The sequence below is a fragment of the Setaria italica genome, chromosome II, assembly GCF_000263155.2.
Source record: "Setaria italica strain Yugu1 chromosome II, Setaria_italica_v2.0, whole genome shotgun sequence".
Lineage (NCBI taxonomy): Eukaryota > Viridiplantae > Streptophyta > Magnoliopsida > Poales > Poaceae > Setaria > Setaria italica.
The window spans coordinates 602,275-624,111 of record NC_028451.1 but is presented as its reverse complement, the minus strand read 5'-3'; the positions used below and the strand labels follow the sequence as shown (position 1 = coordinate 624,111).

Here is a 21,837-nt window from a genome sequence, read left to right as displayed (position 1 = left end):
TAGTCAACGATTGATATCATTTGGCACAAGTGGACTTTCTGTGTGGGGTACGTGGGTATGGCCTGAGTGAGAATTGACCTCAATTTGCTCGCTCTTTATAGTATAGTTAATTAATTAAATTATATGGAAAATTTAACTCCGCCGATCATGGTTCATATGGTAACTCCCAATCATAGAACCAACCAATTACCGATCTTTTAAAATTCAAAATAAATTAATAATTTAAAATTATTCACACTGTATGATCAAGTGTAGTAACTTTATAGACCGCACCTAAATCAGATATGCCTTCTTTATGTATAGGCCTTAAATGAAGGGATTACTCTACAGCTCGCAAACTAAAGTACAGCTAAAAGAAAACAAAATCCTAGCTTGTTCCGCGCTCTATACACACTCCTAGTCATTTTTTTTTCAAGCGGTTATGTACTTTCCCTTTTCCGGTAAAGCGTTATATAATTCGGAACTACTCTATTAATGTTTCCATATTCTTAGTAGTATATAAATATTATTTCCGGTAAATCACAGCCAAAAGAAAAAATGAACTCCTTGTTCCTCGCTCTACACTTCTAGTCACCTTTTCAAGCAGTTATAAACTTCCTTTTTTGATAAAGTTTTTATTCGATTCCGAACTGCTCTATTAATGTTTCCATAATTTTCAGAGCATGTATTGACATATTCCTAAAGTGTCTATGAAACGTTTAGCATGTCCTATGCAGAGACACATGTATCATGTGTAGTTTTATGAAATTTTTTCAACATGGTAGGGAAAAAAGTGCCAAATAAAGAGAGAGAAACTAATTAAGCACTACCACACACACACATAAAGGTAGATGCTCATTTTATCAAGGAAAAACGATACAAAATGATAAGCATTGCTACTTGGTATATACATACTCGAATGGAAGTACATGAAAATGTTGGTGCGAGTTCAAAGTTGATACGAAAGGCACATGCCAGTACGGTGGGCCCGGGCGGCCGTCCCTGTGGGCCCCGGGGTAAGGAGAAGAGGTTGACACGTAGCAGAAGCACGGGTGCAGTGCCGGAGTGGCAAGCAGGCCAGGCCCACTACCCCTAGAGCATAGCCTCGTCTCCATCACCTCATCAACCCTTCTCCTTCCTTCCTCTGTCCTCTCCATCGCCGGAGGACGACGCCGGCTCGGCCGCCGTGGCAGTGCGGGAGTTCGACGAAGACCGCGACACCGCCCGCCGTGGAGCGGCTGGAGCGCGCATGCGAGGTTGGGCCCAGCGGCGGCAAGCTCTGCCTCTTCACTGACCTCCTCGGCGACCCGCTCTGCCGAACAAGTTGAATCATATCTTAGCCCAATCGGATGACAAGTAAAGATAAAGCTGTAGCAGCTCTAGTGCTAAAAGCACTAGCATGATTAGTACTGCAGTAAGGGCCATCCCAGAAGAGTTGTTGCTTTTGTTTTTTGTGTGGATGAACAAATCTTTAACTGAAGCTAGTGTTGTGACAGGATATACAACAGCTTTAGCAGAAGCAGCACCCGTGAAGAAGTGGTCATGTGCAAAAGCCAACTCTGCCTCATTTATCCTACATGCAGCGTCATAATCTAAAAGCAATCCTTTGAGTGTTTTCTGAAGCTTGGATTCAGGACAAGAGAGGCCAAAGAAACGGCGCTACGATCATCAGTCGAAACAAGGCCATACCTCCTTCAGCTTTTTACCATCACTTGTGGCTAATGGACCTTCGTTCATCACAAAACCAGATCCTGTCGACTGTAATTTCTATCTGACGTCCAGTTTTAGAGGAGGAATCATCAATCTTTTCGTATTCGTAACCTGCCGAGGTAACAGGATCATAATTGGTTGATTCCATGTGCTCACTCTTCATGTGAACCTGCTGAACATTTCTGCTTTCTTTGTCGAGGGAACAGTTCGCAGCCATACTTGCATAAGTCCTTCCCCCATTCAACGAAATCATCAAAAACAACCAAGAAATAAACTGCAATAGAGTAGACAAGGGTTATAGTAGACCTGAAATCTGTGTCAATCTTCCACATAGCCACGAGGCTCAGTACACACAAAAGCTGCTGGACGGAACGCCTCGTGTATTGCTTGTTGTCGTCAACACTGTAGGCTGCCACATACAGTTTGTGCTTCCCAGGGCCATGGCAAATGGGAAAGCACACAAGCCCGAAGCAATTCGCTCGCAGCAACAGAAGGGGATGACCGAGCGAGACCAAGAGTGTGGATCAGCATTGCTAGAGCAGCGCCTCCACCAGCCAAAGACGACCTGATTAGCGTGTACAAGGACTGCCTTTCCGTGTGCAACCGAGGGGCAAAATCTTCAGCAGCCTTTGCCACCCTCACTTTCGATTCACTTAGGTGGAATAAACCCATTGCATTCATCATCTGCTTGCACGGCTAATCTTGAAGCATGGATGGACACTCGGACAGGTTTATCAGCTGGTATCAGGTTTTATCAAAGGATAACAGTATTTAATTTGTTGCTTATAAACTGTGCCTTCCTTGATCTTCTCCATGGATCACAATGCGGCGATTGTTCGGGACCCTGCACTACAATGGCTTCGAGTGCAGGGCACCTGTGTGTCAGTGCCGGATGCTCGGCCAGGCGATATGCAGAACAGCTTACAAACAAGAGCACAATGCTTGACACCAATGATCAACCTAAAAATTGTTTCAGAGTTACAATCCCGTCCTCGTACAATATGAAGAACCCTAGAGGTCGCAAACCAAATTCAAAACTAATCTTAGAGGATGCTAATAGCTAAAGTGTTGTCCCACCAAAAGCTGCTATTAACACGTCACTACCATTCAATTATTCCTGGGCCTTGACATAGAGTGTACACTTGAGGTACTCGATCTTGGTCTTGCACATGTAGAGGCTGCCCGCAACTACAGGGAAAAAAAGAAAAAAAATTGAATTAAAATCAGATAGCTGAGGAATAAAATTTCTACTCTCAGTAATCGCCACTCGGTCTTTGCACTCAGTAATCACAATAGGAGACAATGAAACACAGCATATCCCGATTTACCGCAGTAAGTTACTACCTGTTCATTTGAACCATTGCTAGATGTGAATTCATGTCTTACATATTAGCTATCTTAATTCAGGGTTCACTTAATTGCAGGAGTTGTGCAGGAAGACAACAGAGTCTGTCCGGTTGCAGGAGAAGAGCCTAGCTTTATCCAAAGAGCTTGCGGCCCTGAAGCTGTACGTTTTTTTTACTTCAATAATGCAACTACTTGAGTAAAAATTGATTTTGTTGAGTGAAAATTGAGTATCATCGCCATGAATCATGGGAACCATTTGGTTACTATGCTAGTTATAATAGTAGATCCAACTAAAATTGAGGTCATATATGTCAATTTGATCCATCAAGTCATGCAGCTTGTAAGTTGTTGTTCCTTCCTTTGTTGTGTTCCTTCTATTTACTGTAATAACTCATGCAGCTTGTTGGTATCCTTTGTGTGTTGTTTAGTCGTTACATTTGATTCTAGGGGAAATTATTTTTATGTTAATTTTGGTGAATTGGAAGTGCTGATTTACAATGCAGACTAATGAGTTATCGCCAAAAAGATTTCTTATGAAAGAAGACCTCTCTTCCAACAAAAAGAACGGAGAGAAAGAATGACAAGAAAAGGATCAGGACCGGATTTCTTATGGAACCTTTCTTTTCAATCGTTTGTTTGAATATTGTGAATTGATTGATCTGATCATAAGTAAAGAGTTGAAGGTTCCACATGTTAGTGGAAAGGTTCATTTACATCAGAAATATTTTGACAAAATAAAAATTTTAGTTAGTTCTTGAGGATTTTTTAAGGTTATTTATGTATACAACTCTATGTAGAGTGGAAACAAATGTTTGATAACAGCAAGACCTGGACTTTGATATTATAAATATAAATTTTTTTAATTCTAAGCTAAAATCTGCAACCTAGGCTTCTTTGTATTTTTGTTGGTCCAGGTAACTCTGATATCTCAAGCGAAAAGCCATTATAAGATTAAGGAATCAGTTGAAGAGAAACATTCAGAATTCTTCTCATCATTTCGTGTAGTCCTTGGAGATGGGGGAGTGTTTCTACATGAACTTTATATACTCCTACCTAGTTATATTTACAAACCTATAAAGGATTCGTAACTTAGTTCTCTTGTTTTCACATGTTTTTTATATATGCTCTTTACATGAACTTGTTCTTGACAACAATGACAAAACCGTTTATTATGCACCATTGAAAAGATCCAGAATGATAAGATCTTTTAATTGCTTGAAAAGATCTTTTCAATGGCACATAAAAGAGGGTTTTCTTTCATTTGCTGATGAGATCTTTTCATTTGCACAAAAAAAGAGGGTTTTCTTAAGATATGTTGTCGTTGTCAAGAACATTCTCATGTAAAGTTAACAAGGAGCGTAATATAAAAAACTTGTGAAAAGCAAGAGAACAAAGTTGCAAATCCTTTATAGGACTAGAAATATAATTAGGTAGGAGTGAAACTGCTATAGAAGCACCCCCTGTTCCAATCACTATACCAAATGAAGAGTAGGACTTGTAAAGTTTCTTTAAAACTGATTCCTTGTTATTATAATGACTTTTTGCTTGAGATATAGAGTTCTCTGCACCAACAAAGAAAATAATTTAAATTGCAGTGTATTATAGCTTCAATTTGAAAAAAATAGTTATTTTTCTAATATCAAGTTAAGGTCGAGGATGTAACAATTGTTGTTATCAAACATTTATTTCCATAGAGTAATAACATCATCTATACGGAAACGATTGTTGGTCGATCGAGAAGTTTGCCGATTTCACTATTTAACTTTTTCAGTGGTGACAACAATACGATAATAAAAGAAACTAGAAAATCCAAATTTAAATAAGATAATGGTCGAAAGCCATATTACTTGTACGGAAATGATTCAAAAACGTGCCCTGGTAAACAAGATTTTCGGCTACGGTATTTTATCCCTCAAGAACCAACTGACAATTTATTTTGTCAACTTTTTTTATATAAATGCACCTTTTCATTGACAAGCGGAACATTCAAACCTTTTATGATGATTAGATCAATAATCAATTCACAACATTGAAACAAATGATTGAGAAAAGAGTTCTTCTTTCATAATAAATAAGGTCCCAGCTATAATTTCATATCTAAACTGAACATGTGAGCCATGGCATGCCCAGTTCAACCTAGAAAACTGAACATGGATGTAAACCTTTTTTTTATTATAGAGGAACCAAAACAGGCAAATTGACCTTTGCATACAAGATTTGTGAAAAGGAGAATAATTGCACTCGGCAAATGTACTAACGGACGGCACACAGACTGACGGATGTCCACGTGGCAGGTTTTTGCCAAGTGCCTAGCTTTTGCCGAGTGTTTTTTTTTCTTGTTTGCCAAGTGCCAAGCTTTCGAGTGTTTTTTTGCCTCTTTTGCCAAGTGCAATTATTTTACCGAGCATTTTTTTCACAGCACTCGGCAAAGAGCCTGTTTGCTGAGTGCCCGATAGAATGCACTCGGCAAACATTGTTGCTCTCGGCATACACCGAGTATTGTGACAGGATATATAACAGCTTTAGCAGAAGCAGCACCCGTGAAGAAGTGGTCATGTGCAAAAGCCAACTCTGCCTCATTTATCCTACATGCAGCGTCATAATCTAAAAGCAATCCTTTGAGTGTTTTCTGAAGCTTGGATTCAGGACAAGAGAGGCCAAAGAAACGGCGCTACGATCATCAGTCGAAACAAGGCCATACCTCCTTCAGCTTTTTACCATCACTTGTGGCTAATGGACCTTCGTTCATCACAAAACCAGATCCTGTCGACTGTAATTTCTATCTGATGTCCAGTTTTAGAGGAGGAATCATCAATCTTTTCGTATTCGTAACCTGCCGAGGTAACAGGATCATAATTGGTTGATTCCATGTGCTCACTCTTCATGTGAACCTGCTGAACATTTCTGCTTTCTTTGTCGAGGGAACAGTTCGCAGCCATACTTGCATAAATCCTTCCCCCATTCAACGAAATCATCAAAAGCAACCAAGAAATAAACTGCAATAAACGGCTAATCTTGAAGCATGGACGGACGACACACGGACAGGTTTATCCTGGTATCAGGTTTTATCAAAGAATTATGAGATCCCATTTCGGATGATGTCTACACACAAGCAACCATGTCATCCCTCATGTCTACACCCGAATTGCATGTGCTGTGATAGGTTCTTGATGATATACGTACAACCTTTCGCTGCAGACGGGAAGCCGGTGTCTGAATCCACACATCCAGCTCCGCTCGCAGCACGGAACCAACGCCGACCGTCAGCATGCATCTCAGCATGTGACATGTGGGATGATACGAATGCCAGGCAATATTATAGCATCCACGCGGGTATCACAACACAATGACAAAGTGGAATAATCTATTCACGTTGAAGATGACCCAATCAGGTTTCACATGATGCACATTAGTATTATCATTTATATACCAAGATATTTCAGTTTTGTAATCCTGAAAGCAAAAGCATCAGTTGGACTTCACAAAAGCAGTGTGTCATTGGAAAGGTTCAAACGCCGGAAGGAGAAGGCATGGTACTCCAGGCGCTGTTGCCTGCCGAGCTTTGGTCATAGTCGTCTGACCTTAATTAGATGAGAGAGTGAGAGGGGGCAGAAGATGAGCTAGCTCTAGGCCATAAGCTGTTGTTTGACAGTGGTGCTCCAGTGCCCTCCTGCCCTGAAGCTGTTGTAAACAAGTGGGGGAGTACTATATCCTTGTAGGAATCAAGTGGATAATATATAGCTACCCATTAAATTGATGTGCACTGCATGTTGATCGATCAACTGCAAGAGTAGAACATCTACCCTGTGCATATCTTCTCGAATCTTCATGGATATATTTTCAGATGCCAACTGCCAGCATCTCTAGGGCATGCCAGCATGTGACATGTGGGATACGAATGCCAGGCAATACTATAGCATCCACGGGTATCACAACACGATCATTCACGTTGGACCCCACTGAAGATGACCCAATCATGTTTCACATGATGCACATTAATATTATCATTTATACCAAGATATTTCAGTTTTCTAATCCTGAAAGCAAGCATCAGTTGGACTTCACAAAAACAGTTGTCATTGGAAAGGTTCAAGTCTTCAAACATCTCTGACTCAATGCAGTTATTTGATAAAGCATCATCATAGTTTACTGATGTACGGTACTTCACTTTTAGTTCGTTTTGTATTGGGTTAAATGTTAAACTTAAGTTCATCAAACCTGCTACCTACAACAGGGCTCGTTTTGATGTAAGTAAACTATCAGAATAACTGTTAACCTCCCTGAGTACTCCAACCAATCTGATTACATGCATTTAACATGAATTGTGTCAAACTAATTTTGGTTGAATCTGTAACTGTAGGTGTTCTAGTTGTAGGACACATATTTCTGTATGTGTTTTTATCTAATATTTTCTTATAAAACTTTTGCTTATAATCTGCAACCAAGATTTCAAGCATGAAGTCAACTTGCTAATGAAGCTGAGACATCCAAATGCTGTCCAGTTCCTTGGAGCAGTTACAGAAACCAAGCCTCTAATGCTAGTTAGGAGTATGTATTTTGTGTCGCAGTTCAACTATCATTTTGTGTGTAACATAGATTAACCGTTCACACAAAAAAGTTACACCTGTCCGCTCTAGTGCTGTGTGCTATCGTGAATAATTGGGGAGCTACAGCAGCTTCTTTCTCTCGAAGAAAGTCTTCAGGTGCCACAGCTGCAAGCCCGCCACTGATAAGCAGATGCCGAGCAAGAGGAACCCGAGCCAAGCCATCCTCGAGTTTGTTCGCCTGTTCTGCATTTCCTCCTCCCTGGACACATGACATAGCCACAATGTGATACAAGAAATGCTTTGCCAACGTTAGTTTCAATATTGCCAGTCATAGTCGATACTACGTACTACCTTTCGCGGAGATAAAACATTTCTTCATGTATATTTTTGATGGTTTCCTCTAGCTTCTTCAGCTCTAATTCCATCATCTGCAGCATACAAGCAACAACACATGCATAAACAGAGGTACTAGCTATAAGAAACAACATGCAAAAAGCACTGTATGCACCATTCTCACAAAACAAGACAAATATGTCAATTCGAAGAAATGATTACGGGATCCTATAAGTAGTGCTGGTACAGCTAACAGTGAACCTGGGGAGCAAAGACTAGATGATATAGCAATATAAATGAGGCAAAAAGATGCCCTTCTGTATGTATATTCCCTTCTAATATTACATAAATAATTGTGTGAAAAAGGAAATGTACAACATTGTTCATATACCTCTTAAGGCCCTCCTCGATCCCTGCTGGGTTAACAGCCTTGTAAAATGCATCCCAGGTGCACCACCCAAACCAGTCCAAATTTGCAGGGATCTGATATTCGTGATATATTTAAGCAAGACATAAGAAAAACAGAATGAGCAAAAGCTGCCGAGACTTCGACAACATATCGATCGGCTAACAAGAAGCGGAGCAGCAAGCTTCTGGATTGGGCGAGTAAAGAAGATGCATGCGGCCTATATGTTATCCGGCGTGGACGAGCAGGCCGGGGTCACCAAAACTTCGACTGCAATTTTACGAATTCCAAAAAATTTCGATCTTTTCGATCACGACCAAAATTACAATCTGCCTGAAATTAGGTATTTCCGTTGAGCCGAAAGAAATCGTAAAACAAGAGGGTCCGAATAATCATCCAAATTAAATTAGCTAATAAATATATAGTACATTCCGACGAACAGCAAGATTATCCAACGTGCTGATTAAGCCCTGTGTGTGTCGTCGGTGTGTGCAGCAGAGCAGGCTCCATTTCTAATTTCCCACGAGCACCTCATCACTTTGCTAGTCCACTGCAGGCACCAATCACAAGCGCTGCCGGTTCAACACCTACCACCATCGATCTCATATTCTCTCCGACCGGTGGCATATCCTCGCCCGGCCCTATATATTGGTTAGCTCATCGATCGTGCATTAGCAGCTTCCTACGAGACAATTCTTTTCTTCAAAAATGAAGATCACCGTGAACTCGTCGAAGGCCGTCAAGCCCGCCACCGCCGACGCCCCCCGGCCGGACGTCGTGCCGCTCTCGGTGTTCGACAAGGTGAACTTCGACACGTACGTCTCCGTCATCTACGTCTTCCGCCCACCGACGCCGCCCAACGCCGCGCTCGAGGCGGGCCTCGCCAGGGCGCTCGCCGAGTACCCCGAGTGGGCGGGGCGGCTCGGCGTGGACGGCCGCGGGAACCGAGCCATCCTCCTCCTCAACGGCGAGGGCGCGCGGCTCGTGGAGGCCACGGCGGACGTCGCCCTCGACTCCGTCCTGCCTCTGAGCCCGGCGCCGGAGGTGAGGAGCCTGCACCCGAGCGAGGACGGTGCCGAGGAGGTCATGCTCATCCAGCTCACGCGGTTCGCGTGCGGCGGGCTCGCCGTCGGGTTCACCGCGCACCACCTCGTCTCCGACGGCCGCGCCACCAACAACTTCTTCCTCGCGTGGAGCCAGGCCACCCGCGGGGTCCCAGTCGACCCGGTGCCCGTCCACGACCGCGCCTCCTTCTTCAAGCCCCGTGACCCGCCGCGGGTCGAGTTCGACCACAGCGGCGTCGAGTTCAAGAAGCCGGAGCCGGCGGCCGCGCCGCTGCACTCGGAGGCCGGTAACAACGTCAACGACGAGGTGTTGGTCCACAAAGCCCACTTCAGCCGGGAGTTCATCGCCAGGCTCAAGTCCCAGGCGTCCCCGCCGGGCGGCCGGCCCTGCAGCACGCTGCGGTGCGTGGTGGCGCACCTGTGGCGGTGCATCACGGCGGCGCGGGGGCTCCACGCCGCCGGCGCGGCCACCACCAGCGTCTGCATCGCCGTCGACGGGCGCGCGCGGATGATCCATCCGGTGCCGGACGGGTACACAGGCAACGTGGTGCTGTGGGCGCGCCCCACCGCGGCGGCGCGGGACCTGGTGGCGCGGCCGCTGCGGCACGCGGTGGAGCTCATCAACCGGGAGCTTGCCCGAGTCGACGGGAGCTACTTCGGGTCCTTCGTCGACTTCGCGACATCGGGGGCGGTGGAGGCGGAGGGGCTGGTGCCGGTGGCCGACGCGGCGGAGATGGTGCTGAGCCCCAACATCGAGGTCGACAGTTGGCTGCGGATCCCGTTCTACGACCTCGACTTCGGCGGCAGCCGGCCGTGTTTTTTCATGCCGAGCTACCTCCCGGTGGAGGGCCTCCTCATCCTCGTGCCCTCCTACTACAGGGACGGCAGCATCGACGCCTACGTCACGCTCTTCAGCCGCCACATGGACGCCTTCAAGACACTACTAGTGAATGGACCCACGGCCTCAGTGCCGATTGAAATAGGACCCGATACTAACACTACTGGAAAAATCACCTCTAGTACGGGCAGTAACTCCCCTCTAGTACCGGTTGTACAACCGGTACTGGACAATCCGGTACTAGAGGGAGTCCTTTAGTACCGGTTGAAATAACCGGTACTAAAGAGTACCCTTTAGTATCAGTTAGGGATACCAACAGGTACTAAAGGGGCTGCCTCATTAGTACCGGTTGGTAACCGGTACTAATTTTTTTCCTTTCGTTTCTTATTTTATATTTTTTATTCTATATTCGTATTTCGTATTTGTTTTCTTTACGTATACCAATTTTAATATATGTAAAGTTCTATTTATCTTTAATATTACATTTGAGATCTTAGAGAGAACCACTTCTGATAATAATTTAAATACATAAGAAAAGTAAGTACTTAAGTTCATACAACATTACTTGGCTGAGAGAGAAGTTCAAATATATAAAACAAATGTTACGTCCATGGATACTACGGGCTTAGTTCGGATAGCTTACATAGATATGGAGCATAATTCATATCTACAATCTTAAAGTCTAGAACATCATCAATATAAGTTAGAGCATGAACTAGTGCACTCTCTAGCGCTTCAGAATGATACTGATTTGGATAACCATAAATCTCAAATAATGGTGTGTCTGTCGCTTGAGATGCCTTGTAGAAAGAGAGTTTAGCCTGGAGCGTTAAATATTCAGTGCGTGTCGGGTATCCAACATTGTAACTATATCCCAACCTTTCCATGGCTTGCTCTAGAATCGCTTGAAAGCTTATTACCGCAAAGGTTTGATTATAGATATCCTAAAAGAAGAGAATAACATTATGAAATTTAAAAGATGTAATGTAATTAAAGATAAAAGGATGATTAGATCCATACCATGTCATGTTGATTTAGATGACATAGCCTCTCAGCAGTCATAATCACACTACTACTTCCCTCCTCAAGCGCCTTTATTTAAAATACGAGTAGGCTGGCACAAAGTACCCATGATCCTTTAGCTATTGTAGGCATACCTCCACAGCAGTCCTTTCGAAAATTATCTTATGTGGTTATGCTGGACCCCATGCGTCAATTGCAACCATCGGCTTAGGCTGCCCTGGTACTCTTGGTGCTCCTCAAATGGGTGTTTGAAAAGAGATGTGTAGTCTTCTAATTGGACCAACTACATCAGCTTGCACTCCAGGAGTGGTACCACAGGGCTACAACTCGTTTAAGCTATCTAATAATGTTGATAACCTACATTGTATGTAAGTAGAATTAGGAATTATTCATGTGTAGTACAAAACCAATTAGAAGAAGGAAATAATATTACTATGTTTGGAATTGTTTCATTGCTTCGATCGTCTTTTGGCATGACGATATCGGGAGTAGGGAAATGAACACTTGTAGGATGAGACAACGGTGCCACCTCGAGGGTAGTAACATTTCTATATAACATTCCTAGGTTTGAAGTTATCAAATATCCATCAAATTCTAGCTCAAAAACATGTTTAAATAAATAACCATCCGTACTAGTTGAACTTGCAGATCGTGATCATCTCAGCAAGCATTTCTCCACCGGACGGCACCGTACTTCGCCTTGGAAGAGCTCCGATTCTACAAGGAAGGGGACACGGTCTTCCACGATGTCTGTTACCACTCTTCCCCCTAGAATCAGAGCTCCTCCTTGACATTCATTGCCGCTCGGCGGAGAACATGCTCGCCGAGATGAACACGTTATGCAAGTTCAACAAGTACGGATTTGAAAAAACATATGACATACCAAGCAATTTTCTGGATATATAGTATAAAATTAATTAAAATTGAATTGAAGAAATGCAATTTACAGACAAGGGGGTGGCGGTGACAATGATGGGCGGCGAAGGTGACGAGGGGGCGGCAGTCGACGACATGGAGAGGGCGGTCGGCGACGAGAGGACGGACGGGTGAGGAGAGGGTAACAGCAATAGAACGACAGGGGCAATGTGGGCTGGGGCGACTGGCGGTGGGGGTGGTCGGCATCGGGGAGTCGAAGAGGGGAGGCAGCGGCCGGCGTCGGGGCGGCGGCGTTGGAGGCGGGGTGGCGTCGGGCGAGGTGGGAGCGGCTACGGGGTAGGATGGCATCGGGATGGTGTCGGGCCGGAGGCGAGGCGGTGTCGGGGGGCGGCGACGGAGGTGGCGGACGGAGGCGCCGCGACGTGAGGAGGAAGATGAAGTGGAGAGGTGGAAAATGGCTAAGTGTTTAGTGCTGGAGCACTGAGCACCCCTTAACCCCCCCTAGTACCGGTTCCAAAGAACAACCAGTACTGGAGTGGGGGCCTCTAGTACTGGTTGCAGTTTACAACCGGTACTAGAGGGTCCCCCCGCGTGGGAAATGAAAATGCCCCCCCCCCATCTAGTACCGGTTGTAGTTTACAACCGATACTAGAGGGTCTCCCCACGCGGGAAATAAAAATGCCCCCATCTAGTACCGGTTGTTGTTAAGCACCGATACTAAACGGGTTGCATACCCCTATTTCAATTTCCCACCCATATGTTTATTTAATGGTGCTTAAAAAATTGAAATATTTAATATCCTGGAACTGAAAGTAGCTCTCTTCATCATGGAGCTTGAGCCCCTGGTAAGGTGTTTGACTTGTTGTACTACGTACACGCACATGAACTAGAGTTGTAGTGCCAGCACATTGGAAAGTGGAATTAAGTGGAGCCTAACCTGACATTAATTGTACCTAGAATAGCAAGTCAGCCCAGGCACCACTTCATTCCACTTTCCAAGGTGCTCGTAGAATCAGAGCTCATCTCGACTTGCACTGTGGAGGGCAGATGCTTTAGAATATCCTTACAAAATTTGTGTTGTCTTATCCTTACAAAATTTGTGTTGTCTTATCCTTACAAATTTTTTGTTGTCTTAGCCTTACAAGAGGACCGCTAAGAAGGTCACAATCTAAGTAAGCGACGATGAACCCTAATGAAATCCACTATGGACTGTCCGTAATCTATTATCAATATACCGTACTTGTACCAACAAAAATAACATTCCTCCTAGCTTTGAAGTTAGCAAAAATCCATTGCAACCCTTGATGCTGGTAGCTGTAGAAAGAATCATTGTAGACATCTTTGTAGAAAGCTTTTGTTCCTTCCTTGTTTGTACACTGACTGAAACTTCAAAATTGTAAAAGAAAGCATTTCAGAACATCACATAAATTGTAAAAAATACAAACCATTGAACCAAAGACAAAAGATCTTACAACATCCCAGTGGCAATCAATTATTTGAACTGCATATGGAACGTGAAAACTCTTTCTGCAATGTTGATAATAACAACCAAGGGCTACTCCCTGGAGTCCACATCTTGCACATCTCAGTCTTGAAGCATGCCTGATTTTTGACTCCAAGTTCTCAACAATGTTAGCCTCAAAGTCCCAGCATACTTCAAAGACACTACCATGTGATAAGCTGATTTGCCTTTGGAAAGTGGTGGCATCTTCTTCATGCCTTTCGAGGCTGAGGTGTTCATGGTAAGCACACCGTACTCTAAGTACTTCATGAGCTTGCCGAGATGAACATGGTGTGCAAGTTCAGCAAGTACTTCATGTTGTTGTGCAAGTTTAGAGGAAGGCTATCTTCCAAAGGTCACATTTGTTGTTGTGCAAAAGATGATAAACGCAATGTGTTGTGTCCTAAACATGTTTCAAGATACTACCATGCGATAAGCTCATTTGCCATTGGAAAGTGGTGGAGGAGTTGATGAGAGGTCTCGAGTGTGATTTGATGTGGTACTTTGAAATATGTTGATCTTCATCGTCAGAGTGCTCATAATTATCATTATCATCTACAAACATCTTTGCAATCATTTATTTTTCCAACTACTATCAGATCATTAAAAACTTCATTTTCATCACTTCCATCATCCTCATCATCATCCGTAAATCTCATCATGTCATTATCACTATCATCCTCTTCCTCAGCTTCATCATCTAGAAAATATTTCAGGATGGCATTATCTAGACATGAGTCTCCAGGTGTTCAATTACTTCTGACTTCCGATCCCCATCAGAAATGTCCAAGTCGACGAGGAAGGTGACCTACCAGCAGCCTTACCATTTTAGGGCTAGCCCGTACCAGCAGCCTTACGCAAGCATTCCCAGACCAACCCAGCCCAGTTGAGAAACTGATTGGTGGAAATGGAGCAGCAGTAGTGGGCGCGGGAGCGGTGATTGGCGGTGAATGAATGAATAGTTTCCCTTCCCCCGCACACGCTTTTGTTCGTCCTTCCTTCTTCTTTTCCCCTCACTCTCTCCCTTCTTCCTTCACTCCCACCTTGGTTCGTTTTTTCCCTCCACAATCATTTCCCTCCTCTTCTCCATGGCACCACACTAGTACGGGGTTTTGGCAGTAACCTAGCCATGGTGCTGCACTAGTACCGGGTTGTGGCAGCAACCTAGCCATGGCACCACACCAGTACTGGGTTGTGGCAGCAACCGGTACTAGGAGGTACCCCCCTTTAGTACCAATTGATGCCACCAACCAGTACAAAAGGGTGCGTGGAGCATTAGTACCAGTTTAAGGCAGCAACCGATACTAATGCTCACCTTTAGTACCGGTTGGGGGCACCCTCTAGGCAGTATCCTTTGGAACCGGTACTAATGCTAACATTAAACCGGTACTAATGCTAACATTAGTACTGGTTCCAAATGCAATCGGTACCAAGGCTAGGGATGAAAGTTCAGTTTTCTAGTAGTGTAGTGTTAGCATTAGTACCAGGCCTAATAGATAGTCCCTGAGGGGGCGCCCGTGAGGCCCTTTAGTACCAGTTGGGGGCACCAACCGGTACTAAAGGGTCCACATTAGTACTAGTTGGTGCCCCAACCGGTACTAATGTGACACCCCTCCTTCAGTACCGGGTAGGAGCACCAACCGATACTAACGTGGACCCTTTAGTACAAGAAGTACATACTACCACCGTACAACTTCAAGTGAGCGTGTTTCCCATCTCTTTCTTTTTCGAACTAGCACTTAGATCAACAGTGAAGACCTCTTCTCCAACACTCACGAAAATGACACTGACCCCTTGTGGAAAACCAACCAGGTAAGTGTCGTAGGCCAATGAGGCATCAAAGGGGAGAAGCTTCTCGAGCTCAATGACTCTACTCAACACCCATCCCACATCTTGATCATTCCTAGACCATAGGCAAAGTTTTGAGTCCTCCAATCTTGTGAATAATCCCAGCCGACCATCCTCCGTCGCCATGTGCTCAACAAAAGGTTCAGATATTAGACTATTTCGAACATAACAAGGTAGTTCCATCAGAGTCATTCCCCACGTTCTCAAATCATACTAGAGGATTCTATCATTCTTCTAAAACATCAAGTAGATTGAAGGGAGAGGAATCGTGGATGACGACGTGGCCGTGGCAGGAGTCCCACTGCCGCCAGCCCTTCCGAACAACTTTGGCATCCTCCGCCCCCACCACCTGCACAGGCCACCGGCTATCCTACCCCGCCCCGACCGGTGGCGCCTTTGCTGCCTAGCAACCCGCTACCACCGCCGGTTGAACGCCGCCCCCAAGCTCTTCTCTAAGTCCGGCAGCCACAGACCAAACCTGGCAATCCCCCACCCCGAAACCCTAACCCCTATCTTCTTCTTCTTCTTCTCCGACTGCGAGCGACATCTCATCTCCTCCTCCTCTAGCTGCAAGCGGCGCGGCGCCTCCAATTCTTCAGCCGCTGCTAACAGGTAGCAGCACACGCGCGCTGTATAAAGTTTTTGCTATTTTTGTGTTGCTGCAGCTCAGGTTCGTAAATCAACACAGTTCATCTATGTTTAAAAATAAACACTCGATTAAATGAAAATGAATTCAACCAGAGGTCAGCAAGCTGCAAAAGTACTCCCTCCGTTTCAAATTGTAGGTCATTTTGATTTTTCTAGGTTTATAGATATTATTGTGCATCTAGATATAGTAATATTATTGTGCATCTAGATATAGTAATATTATTATGCACCTAGACATATACTATATCTAGATGCACAATAATATCTATGAACCTAAAAAAGTTAAAATGACCTACAATATGGAATGGAGGGAGTATGTAGATAAGGCGTTGTTTGATCTTGGATGCTTACCAGTTCGGTTACACCAAAAAAAAAAGATTCTGGTTATCCAACCAATTCAAGCTACACAAGATGGATGGCCAACCAAAATGATTTAGGCAGAACTTTAACATTATTTCACATATATACAAGCCTGATTTGAACTTGGCACCAAGGACCAAGCTAACAAATTCATTCAAGAGAAACAACCTCTTGAACAAAACACAGAAATCTCAAAGGTACGGTATGGAACTCACTAATAATGCTACAGAGATGCTCCAAAGAAACTTCAGTGTTTCAAGTTCAAATGCATTCTCTCGACTCGAGCATAGATTTCCTCACATGAAAGAGACGGTATCCATTATTATTGTAGGCTTTTGGTGCAGTCTAAAGCTCTGGATGGAGTATGGATTATTAGGATCATGCAGGGCCTATTATTACCAGCTTACAGACGACCACGATACTCGACACCAATCATCAACTGAAAATTGTTTCAGAGACATATGAAATATTTTATACAATCCGCAGAACCCTTGAGGTCGACAAATTAAATTGAAAACTAGTCCCAGATAATGCTAAAGTACTGTCCTGCCAAAAAGCACATGCTATATAATGCTCACTACCATTCAATTATTTCCCCTTAGCTTAGAAGGGTGCACTCGACGCATCCGACGATCATGGTCTCGCATCTGTAGAGGCTGACCGCAATGCTACAGAAATGAGAAAAATTGAAATTAGAATCAGATGGTTCATGGTTGAGTAATCAAATTTCTACTCGATAATAAATTTTTATTTTCATCTACCACAAGCACCAACACGATCGACAAGAGAAGATGGACTCTAACTCCATGGAAACACCACTAATTATATTGTTTACTTTAGCATAGATACCTTCATCCATAATTCCATGTTACTGACATAGACACAACTAAGCATTCATAGCTAAGAAAAATGCAGGCTTGCAAGGTTTCAGCTACCCATGAGGTTGATACAAATGTACAAACTCATGCATGTAACTAACTTGTCAAAATAAAAAAATCATATTTATATATATCATTATATCCGGTCCTAAATTTGCAAATAAAGTTTATAAATTGCCACTTGCTTCAGTTGCGCTTAGGATCAACTAACAGATATTTTGATTTGTCCAACATTTAGATCGATTATCAAGAGTCAAGACCCCATCATCCATCCAGGACAGTCGTTGTACATATGGATAAGTCCTGTAAACGCCCTTCTCAAAACTGAGAGATGGACTTGTACGGAATTGGTATGCATTGTTTTTTAGCATAAATAAGCAAAGATTTACTTGAAAAATATTGTCATGGTGCCTAAATCAGTACCTGGAGTACGGAAGCTCATGTATGGAACAACGGAGCTGATCCGGCCCTCGTATACCTTCATCACCTTGCTACTTTTTAGATCAACAGTGAAGACCCCATCCCCAACGCACAAGAAAATGACACCAACCCCTTCTGCAAAGCCAAGCAAAAAAGTACGCCAGGCCAACGAACGATCAAAGGGGAGAAGCTTCTCGAGCTCAATGACTCTGTTCGGTGCCCATCCCACATCAGCTTCATCATCCCTTGACCATAGGCAAAGCCGTGTGTCCTCCAATCTTACGAATCCCAGTCGTCGACCACCCTCCGTTGTCATGAGCTGAACACTAGATACTGAGGATGCATCATAGTCATTTCCATCGTAACGAGGCAGATCCATCATAGTCATTTCCCGTGTTCCCAAATCATACTTGAGGATCATACTTGAGGATCCAAACATGAAGTAGAGCGCATTCCCCATTAGCATACTGTGCTGACAATTGAGAGAATCATCAGGGCAATAATCGGCGTAGGTCAGCTCGCTCCACTGGCCGGACTCCGATGAGTAGACATAGGAGAACATCTCCTCGTCATCCTCGCCGGAACCCACGATGACCACGGTGAAGGGCCCATCGTGGCAGTCGAGGTGGTCGCACTCTCCGGTGGCCGCAGCAGCGCATAGCACCGCGGCGGTCCAGTCGTCTCTGTCCGGATCATCATTTGGCATCATGGGCAGCGCGATCCAGGCGTCGGTGATGGGGTTCCAGACGTGGAGGTGGTAGTACGAGGAGCTGTCGTGGAAGAGGACGCGGCCGTGGCGGGCGTCCAACGGCCGCCGCCAGGCGAAAGGCTCGCGCGGGCGGAAGGCAGAGGAGGTGGGGACGAGGACGCCGTCCCAGCGGAAGCCGTACACCCAGGGGTCGCAGAGGAATCCCAGCAGCGGCGCCGTGCGGTGGAACGCGCGGAATCGGCGGCGGAAGGCGGCGCCGGAGACGATGCGGCACCACGGCGTGCTGACGAGCGCGGCGCGGACGAGGCTCGCGGGATCGGACGGCGGGAGGCGGAGGAGGATCTCCTCTATGAGCTCCTCCATCAGCTCCAGCGGCGGCGGCGGCATCGCTGGCGCGGTGGATCGGATCGGAGCGAGGGTTTCGTTTGGTCGAGGAAGGTGAGAGGCGGCGGCTGTGGTGTGGTGTGGCTCTGTCAGGTGGGGCCAGGGAAGCGTTGAGCCAATGCAAATCTTTCCTTCCCTGCGTTTGACTCTAGCAGTCTTGCCGCAGCTCAAATTTCTATCATCCATGGAGGGGAGTAGCCATGGCGAGCAACCGCGTGCACCAGAGACAGCAGCTCAAATTGCTGCTCTCTCTGGTGAGTGGTGATGCAAGTCTGACAGACCCTACGGCAACGAGTGGCTCGGCGCCACCTCCTTCCCCTACGACGACGACGACGTATGATTAACCTTGCTCTGTAAAATCTCAAGAACGCAGCGGTTAGTCACAAAGTTACTGTGTGCGCTATGCGTATCCAGTAACTTTGTTTGTCTAGTGGAATTGGAATGGATTATTCCTGTTCAGAGCTGGAATGTTTTCTTCTGTTTGGAGAGCATCACTCTCATTGGGAATTCAACTGTAAAGTTTTCATGCCCTGTTCTGTTCCATAGTATAGGAATGAACATGTGGTTTTGCATCTTCCATGTCTGGAACTCGTGAAAATTTTCTGAACCAGACTGCTGAACTGTGTACCCTTGAAATCCTATCTTCCAAACAGGATTTAGTTATACGTTCCTGCATAATTTTCCAAATTCTAATGACTAAACGATGGAATTCCTGCAAGTATAGAAAGTCTAGTCTTCAGTAAAGTCAAAAAGGCTTTCACTTGAGACTGATATTTGGTGCTGACAAGGTATGAAGGGATAATGAGATGTCCTGCCAATGACTCACATGGCTGAAGCCTGAAACGCATCGGTACAAGGAGCTAATCACAGCCAATTGAGCAACAGAGGTAAAAAATTGCAGTGAATCGCAATTGTATTCCTGCAATCCAACAAACTTGTTGCCTATGGCATTCCCGGATCAGATATTCAGGTCTCCTTTCCTCACTTTATATGTGTTAGCAACCCTCTTCCTTAATCCAACAGAACAATACGAGTAGTAGTGTGATACAGTAGTAGCTGAGTTTAGGATGGGAAAGGGCAGCAAGCAAGGGAATGGAAATAGACTAGAGATTCATTAAGGATCACTGGAGAAGAAGATCAGAGTACAGGGGGAGGAAGAGCAACAGAGAGGAGGGAGAAGAACATGAGAGACTTGTTTCTGGTAAGTTCATCCATACCCGCAACTCTCGATGCTGCTCCTTTTGTAGTTTCTGTCTAGGCAAGGCCCAACCAAATCACGGCCCGAGCCCATACAACGGCCCAAGCATAGGATGTTCCTAACATTCCCCCCTTCTTAAGTTTCGGCTTGCCCCGAAGCCGATGTAGAAACTCTGAACCGCCAGGATCCCATCTTGTCTGAAGCTTCACATGATTGAGTGTTTCATCATCAGTGAAAAATTGGCCACAGTTCTGATATGTATGGAATCTAACCAGACCAACTTGAAGAAGGAACTCAACCAATAGACAACTGCCCTTGTTGCAGAACCCAAACAGCCAACAAACCTGACAAACATCATTGTTGCAGCCAGGCAAAATAGATACTGATGAATTCCTCCACAACTCTTCAAGGTACTGCATAATATATGATGTGAAGAAATGAAGTGTATCACGACCACACCTCTGTTGCTTCAGACATTGGATTAGCTGCCAGTTTATCTCTGAAACTTGAGCATACTGACAAGTAAACGAGAATGGCCACTGAAGTTGATGATCCCTCGTCATTGAAACTGTAGCAAATTGCCTATAACACTTGATCATCTCTACACTGTAAGTATTGCAAACAAGCACTGCAGTACTAGTTTTGAGTAACCAACCGATCACCAACTGTTTGGCCAATACAATCCCAAACGTTAGCATTAGGCCAGTAGCCTTCATGATAGTGGTATCTCTGTACCCTATGCAGCTCAAGATGTTGGTCATTTGTGCCACGTAGAGCTTCTGACACATCGAATCAGTGAGCAACTCCATGTAGAGAATTGAGAATAATTGGTTGTACAAGCGCACAAACTGACAGCTACAATTGATTTCAGCAGCTTTACTTGGTGTTATCTCCACAAGTTCACAAACACCACGCTTCCACTTCCTTGCCACTTGAATCAATACAAGGAAACACCTTAGAAATTGATCATACATTTGTCCAGTTCCTGTGAGCACAGGTGGTGGCCACGGCTCAATCTTAATTAACCTCACTGGTATTGCTGCCAAGTGTTCCTGTGAATTATCAGCTTCTGGATGCAGAAATCTGAATTCTAGTTGGGAGTTTAATAAATTGTTTATCTCCAACAGCTCAAATATGTCTAGCATCTCACAAATATCCTTATAGCTAGAATTTGTACTGCCGAGAAAAATATTCCATGGCTCCACAAATATACTGTCAGCAACATCTTGCATAATTTTTACTTGAGTAATCAAATTTGTATCATCAAGACACTTGAATAATCCCCAGGTGCTCAATTACTTCTGACTTCCGATCCCCATCAGAAATGTCCAAGTCGACGAGGAAGGTGACCTACTAGCAGCCTTGCCATTTTAGGGCCAGCCCGTACCAGCAGCCTTACGCAAGCATTCCCAGCCCAGCCTAGCCCAGTTGAGAAACTGATTGGTGGAAATGGAGTAGCAGTAGCGGGCGCGGGAGCGGTGATTGGCGGTGAATGAATGAATAGTTTCCCTTCCCCCGTGCACGCTTTTGTTCGTCCTTCCTTCTTCTTTTCCCCTCACTCTCTCCCTTCTTCCTTCCCTCCACCTTGGTTCATTTTTTCCCCTCCACAATCCATTTCCCTCCTCTTCTCCATGGCACTGCACTAGTACCGGATTTTGGCAGTAACCTAGCCATGGCGCCGCACTAGTACCAGGTTGTGGTAGCAACCTAGCCATGGCACCGATCCAGTACCGGGGTTGTGGCATCAACCGGTACTAAGGGGGCCGGT

General features: G+C 44.9%; 1 protein-coding gene and 1 long non-coding RNA gene across 2 annotated transcripts; one reads left to right on the top strand and one right to left on the bottom strand.

Moving 5' to 3' along the window:
• Positions 1–7,821: 7,821 nt before the first annotated feature.
• On the bottom strand, positions 7,822–8,411 carry LOC106804174. Its single transcript, XR_001393124.2, has 3 exons — positions 8,308–8,411; positions 7,935–8,011; positions 7,822–7,842 (listed from the first exon to the last, which is right to left on the bottom strand). It is a non-coding gene; the product is annotated as an uncharacterized LOC106804174 (long non-coding RNA).
• A 619-nt stretch (positions 8,412–9,030) lies between these two features.
• LOC101779810 (agmatine coumaroyltransferase-2) lies at positions 9,031–12,297 on the top strand. The gene is made up of 2 exons (XM_004958802.1): positions 9,031–10,414; positions 12,197–12,297. The coding sequence occupies exons 1-2, from the start codon at positions 9,031–9,033 to the stop codon at positions 12,295–12,297; spliced, it is 1,485 nt and encodes a 494-aa protein (XP_004958859.1).
• Positions 12,298–21,837: the final 9,540 nt, after the last annotated feature.